Source organism: Crocodylus porosus, unplaced genomic scaffold, assembly GCF_001723895.1.
Source record: "Crocodylus porosus isolate Cpor-Errol unplaced genomic scaffold, CroPor_comp1, whole genome shotgun sequence".
Classification (NCBI taxonomy): Eukaryota; Metazoa; Chordata; order Crocodylia; family Crocodylidae; genus Crocodylus; species Crocodylus porosus.
The window spans coordinates 17,728,358-17,734,639 of NW_017728912.1; the positions used below are offsets into that span (position 1 = coordinate 17,728,358).

General features: G+C 39.6%; 2 protein-coding genes across 2 annotated transcripts in view; one reads left to right on the plus strand and one right to left on the minus strand.

The window, feature by feature from the left end:
• Positions 1-719, plus strand: part of TIFA (TRAF interacting protein with forkhead associated domain) — a 36,431-nt gene extending 35,712 nt beyond the window's left edge. Inside the window, exon 4 of the mRNA XM_019534093.1 lies at positions 707-719. The gene's annotated coding sequence lies outside the window, so the exon portion shown is untranslated. The remainder of the gene's footprint in view (positions 1-706) is intronic.
• The window catches only part of AP1AR (adaptor related protein complex 1 associated regulatory protein), a 50,485-nt gene that overhangs the window by 13,639 nt on the left and 30,564 nt on the right, over positions 1-6,282 (minus strand). Inside the window, exons 3-6 of the mRNA XM_019533961.1 lie at positions 4,955-4,981; positions 3,179-3,204; positions 1,135-1,231; positions 381-479 (exon numbers count right to left, since the gene is read on the minus strand). Of these exons, the coding sequence (XP_019389506.1) occupies positions 381-479; positions 1,135-1,231; positions 3,179-3,204; positions 4,955-4,981 (249 nt within the window). The remainder of the gene's footprint in view (positions 1-380; positions 480-1,134; positions 1,232-3,178; positions 3,205-4,954; positions 4,982-6,282) is intronic.

Below are 6,282 nucleotides of genomic sequence, written 5' to 3' on the forward strand. Positions count from 1 at the left end.
AGAACTAAAAGCAATAAGTATTAGAAGACCAACCAGCAACTGCTCTCTGAATAACAAACAAGCAAACAAAAAATTATATATATATATATACCCCCCCCCCCAATATACATATACACCTAATTTAAGTGAAGGTTAATGAAAACACCCAAAGCGATAAGCACCAGCTATTTAACATCACTGTTCATAAGCATAGCTGCATTATACAAAACGGGAGCTACTCTGCTAAAAATACTTGATGCTAGGACTGCAGGCACTATACATGGAAACAGGCACTGCTGCCAGCCAAACTGCTTCTCAGATATAACTTCTGAGAAAATAAAACTGTACACACAAAAACAGAACAGCAGCTCTGATATATATTGGGGTCTTTTTCCCCTCACCTCCAAAAGCATTTTCTGCTTTGCTGCCCTGGCTGCTTCACGCTGTGCAGCATATAAAGCCTCTTCTTCTATTCTTAACTTCTCCTCTTGTAAGGCTAACTGTATATAAACAAAATAATAAGGGTTAACAAAAGCAGAACCTATCTATCTTCCTATAAATACAAACATAAGCTTATTAAATTAAAAGAAAATGTTACTCATGAAGACAAACAAAAAATAAAACTGACCACAGCACGTAATCACCAGAAACTTTGATTATCTACAGTACTGTAATTTGATTGCAAGAAAAAAACTAATGACTTGTTAAATGGACACTTTGAAAACAGTGCAATGTTTTAAATGCATACGTAAGTTTTATGAAGAACACTATAGTGTAAGGTAGAAAATGTCAAACATGAAGCATATAAATTTTATTTAAATAAAGAGATTTAATCCAAAGTGGTCCCTAATCCCCGCATCATATTCAGTGAGTTGCCACAACAGGTTAAGATGGGTACGTTACGTTTTTCATTAAGAACATTTTTCCTTTTTCCCTGACTACCACACACAGCTCATTCTGCTCTCCCAAGGAAAACTGTTAAAATTTAAGTGAACATTATAAAAACTATTTCTTTCTTAAACATATGAAAAAATAACGCAAAAGCAATTTTCACCACAAATTAAAAGGTCTTGTTCTTTGAGTTCTTTTTTGAAGTAGACCATTATCTTTAACCATTAGACTACTCATGTAATACAAACCATTACAATTATTTACCTCGGACTGAAGTTTCACATCAACTGCTCTTTGTTTTTCAGCAATGGAATCATAATGCCTCTCTCTCAGATCGGCAATTTCTTCCTCAGTCAGAGGTCTGCAAGAGGGAGGAAAAAAAGGTGGCACACTTTAGCTCTAAGTCTCCAATTACAGTTTACAAGAGACAAGCTAATAAAAGGCAGTTAATTTCGGTCTCTAAACTGTTCAAACAGCCTTGTTTCTCATGGTCTAATTTGACTGTTTTCTTAATCCAAACATAGTAGGAAGCTAAAAGTACAATTCACATCCAAACAGTTTAAAGCCCCACTGAACTGAAGGCAAGTCATTCACTGTGGGTACCTATACACAAGCATGGTAGCTGCTCTGACGCGCTGTAATTCCAGTATGTCAGAGCAGACTTGATTAATGGAATAATCAAATGGACTTAATTAAATTGAGTCTGCTGGAGCGTGTCAATTACTATGCTTCAGCAGCCTCCTGCATCTCGTATATCAGCATCCATGTGCTTAAAAATGGCAGCAGGAATACCTAAACTAAAGCTTGTTTGAAGAGCTTTAGTTCAAGCATCCCTGCCACCGTTTTTAAGCTTGGGGAGCTGATACACAAGACACAGCAGTGCTTTAATTAGAGTGACTCTCCAAGCCACTCTAATTAAAAAGAGTTGACCCCCTCCTAACTCCTGGGGCACATGTAAAAGTGCCTTGTGTTTCCTCTCAAACATGTCCTGCATGTTGAGACAACCAAAAAACCTTTTGTTAGTAAAAAGTTCAAATGAAATTTATAAAATTAAATTAATAAAATTAATACATTCTCCAACAGGTAGACTGGCAGACTAAAATACCTTCCCCACTCCTTAAATTAGTGAAGCTAAAACTGGCAAACAACTGAATGTGTGAAACAGATTACTGTATTTATTCAGTTCTAGAATGAGGTTTTCCCCTTGTTCAACATGGGGAAAACAAGGCCTGGTCTCAGAATCAAGCATCAGACTGCTTCACCTGGGAGGTCTGGGAAGTAGTAGTACAGGGAGCCTGGTTTGACCAGGAGACCATCAGCAGCAGTCAAGTTCCTCCTCTCAGCCTGGATCCCCTCTCTCTCTGGCAGAGAGCAGACACTGGAAGGAAGAATCTGCACACCATTGCTGTTGTCCCTGGCTGAGCTGGATTCCCTGCACAGTTCCTCCCTACAGCTCCTACCTGGACCAGTTTAATACCCAGCTGACACAGGTATGGGAGCAGCCCAGAGCTGCTCGTGCCGTGTGCTGCAGGGAGAAGCTGAAGCGGCATGCAGCCTCCTCCTTCCAGCCTGCTCTCATGGCACATGAGGGAGACTCGGCGGGGTGAGTATTGAGCAAAGTATGTGGGGCAGGCAGAAGCGATGCTACAAACATAATCACTTTTGCACTGCTAGCATACAGCAAAACTACACCTCGAAGATATAAGTTTAAAGGAGAGACAAGATAGAACAAACAACAAAATGGTAATGGAAGTGAAATATAGACAGAACATCTGCACTGCTTTATCTTGGTACAATTGAAGAAAGTTATTAACTTTAATTTTTATACCTATATTTTAAACATGACAGCAGTCTTGCTGTATAGATAAGCTTTGGTTTATCAGCATATTAATTTAGCTGTTTAAGACTATTTTATGCACAATCATTTAATGCATTTTAAAACAATACCTACTAATGAAGAAACTTAAATACATCTGAAAACCCCCCCAAATGTCACAACCTTTCAATGAAGGAAGTGGAAGTATCAAAAACTAACGTAATATATTAGATGATTTTCCTGTTCCAGACTAAAGCAATATTGTCATTTCATTCTAAATTGTCCAATGTTGCATTACATTTAATAAACTATTAGAAACAGAAATATAAATGAATAAAATTACCCATTTAGAAGCATATAATAGAAATTTCTGAAACAGATAGCTGAGTGTCAGTATGTGTTCTGACAGGTAAGCTCAAACCTTCTCATACATGACAGAGATGACAGAAAAGTTGATCAGGAAAAAAAGCACTTGAGACAAATAATTCTTACCTCTGACTGCTTCCTGGGCTCTCCCCCTATAATTTAAATTATAAATACAAATTAAACATTTAAATCCAAGTAATTAAGAGGCATGTTACCCAATTAAGCTTTAAAATAGAAACAAGTCAATGTGCATTTGACCTTTTTACTGGTGTAGATGGATGCAAAGAGTTTCATCACTGGCTGCTGAAAAAAACCTCCAGAATGCTGAGGACTTCATGATAAAGTTCCACCCTCCTTATTTTAATAATCTGCTTAGCTACTCAAGTTTTACCCAGCTGTGAACCACACCTGGAACAAGAGTGTTTTTGGTCCTTATGAAAAACGCTTGTTTTCTTTGATGGACTGGGGAACTTTACAATTTTTTTTTCTAAGATTACATTCACAACACTGTCTATCGTTATTAGGATGAACTTGCTTGTCACTGAATTTGTAAGGCTTATTTTGGACATTCTTTCAAATACCTCACAGCTTTAGCAAGTCAGTTTATTCTGTCCCTTATCTCCTCAGCAATACAACTTACATAATTCACGCCCTTGTCTGATTCAGACAAAGTACCTTTGGGTACATTTTTCCATTCCATACTTCTACATCAGTGTTTTTCAACCTGAGGTCTGCAGACCCCTGGGGGGCCCAGAGACAGTATCTAAGGGGTCCACAAAAGATGACTATGATCAATCAAAAGTACGTGAATACCCACACTTACAATTAAAAGAGGTCTGCACCTCCATCTGAAGTTTCCAAAGGGGTCCACACCTCCACTTGAAATTTTTTAAGGGTCCGCAAATGAGAAAAGGTTGTAGAACAGTGGTTTTCATCACTGATCTGTTCATTTAATTCTCCATTACAAAGGGAGAAGAGACCTAGGCAATCCCTTCCCAGGGGAGGCTGCGATTTCCTAGCTTGTCTTGTTCTAGAAAAGTATAGAACTTTATCTAAACACTTCTGAAGAGCTAGATCAGAAAGAATTTTCCTTTTGGCTTTTGTGCTTGTTGCTCTTTGTTTCTTGTTTTTGATGCTGTCCAGTAGAACTAAATACTACAAATACCTCAAAGAAATTTGCTCCAGTCAAGGCAGTAGTATCTTTTTGGCAGATTCAGGACTATTAGATTTGAATACCTTCATTAGGACAAAAAAAAAAAAGCTATGCAGCAGAAGTCCTTTTTCCATATGACTGCAGATATAGATTCAATAAGAAACTAATGAACTGTATAATCAGTGACCTACCTCCTTGCATTTGGCTTAAGAAATTAAGTTCAGGGCACAAGAGAGCAATTCTAAGGCGCATACTACTAGAAGGGGTTCAGTACAGCCTCCAAAGCTTCTATAAAAGTTCAAATTAGAGCCTATAATAGTTTAGGGTCCAAACTAACATTCCTCAAATTGCCCATATAAACACAGTATTGACAATGTTAATGCTTTTATGACACATTTCATTTAACCAACTATTTTTAGTTATGAAGGATACATACACACCCCTCTGAAAAATCTGCTTTCAAAATACCCACAACTCCTTCCCTCTCCCAAAGGACTGCAAGAATCTGTGGGTTTTTTTGCTATGCCTCTTCCACTCAAAAACTGTTCCCAATCAGAAGAATATTATTAACAGTACTAGTCTTCTGGGGAAGGAAACTTACTGGTTTAAATAGCAGCAATTCCATTCCAAATAAATCAATGCATGAGTTGATTACAGCTAGGTTGGAGATATTGATCTTAGGACTACATATAATTAATAAAAAACATGTTTTACAACTAGGTTTTATAATACAGCACAGAAACACTTACCTCATCACTTTCCACTAGATTTTCAAACTGCAAAGAGAAAAAAAAACAAAGACTTATTTGATAAGCCTGGTCATTCTGATACACTGTACTTCTTTTAATATAACATACTTGTTTGGTTGGTTTATGTTACAGAAATGTTACATAAAGACAAAATATTTATCAAAATAACTGCAAAAAATAGATATGTTTTGCCTGATCAACATCCCTACAAAACCTAATAACCAGGGATCTGGGTTTTCTGTTTCCTGCAGAAAACCAGAAAAAAACATGGATTTTCCCTTTTAACTGAGAAAAGCCCAGATTTTTCATTTTAACCGAGAAACATGCAGATTTGTCACTTTTGCAAAGAGCTAAAGAGCTCCTTGCAGGCTGACAAAGTCCGGGGGGGGTGGTAGGAAGGCAGTCAGGCAGAGGGTGCCCTGTGCATGTATGTGGCATCCTGGAGAGCAGCTCCCTCAGCTACGTCTCACGGGGGAGGGCAGGGGATGGAGGACCCCATAGGGAGGGAGTTGAGTAGGGTTGGGGCTACTGCCACTGGAGCAGGGTGTGTGAAGCTTAGGGCCCAGGACTGGAATGCGTGGCTGTAGGGCCTTGGCAGGAAGTGGGACAGAGCTGCATGCAACTCGTTTTAGTGATTGAGGCACTGGTAGGCTTCCAAATTGCAAATATATCAGTAAAACATTGTGTTCAACTGATGCCTATATACAGTGGCATTTCATTTTAATTGAGGATTTTGGCGATGTTAATCAGAGAGTTTGAGAATTTTAAAACAGAGAAAACCAGGATCCCCCCTTATAACTTATTTTCTTAATGCTATGGACACATCTACACGTGCTATTAATGTGTCTTAAGCTTATTGAACAATAAAATAAGATGCAGTAAACTTGCCCTAAGAACGTGTCTACGCCTGCACCCTATCAGGCACAGATTTGCTCCCAATGGGGGTAGGCAGATCCAGGCCTGCTCCTTTCCTGCTCTGTCCCCCTGCAGCAGTCAGAAGGAGCTGCAGCTGCCCAGATACTAGGGGGCTCTGGGAGGGGCAGGAACAGCCTGGCTGGAGATGCTGTCTTAGGAGCCTGTGGCCAGTGTGACATGAATACTCCCCACCCTTCCTCTGGTAGTGACAGACAGGGCACTATGTCCATGGGATGCTTGTGGACCACCTCCTCCACCATTTCAGTCAAATGGGTTGCCAACTGGCTGGAGGGCCGTACCCAGAGGGTGGTAGTGGATGGGTCCTTCTCAGCCTGGAAGGACGTGGGCAGTGGGGTTCCGCAGGACTCTGTCCTTGGGCCCGCGCTGTTCAACATCTTCATCAGTGATTTGGA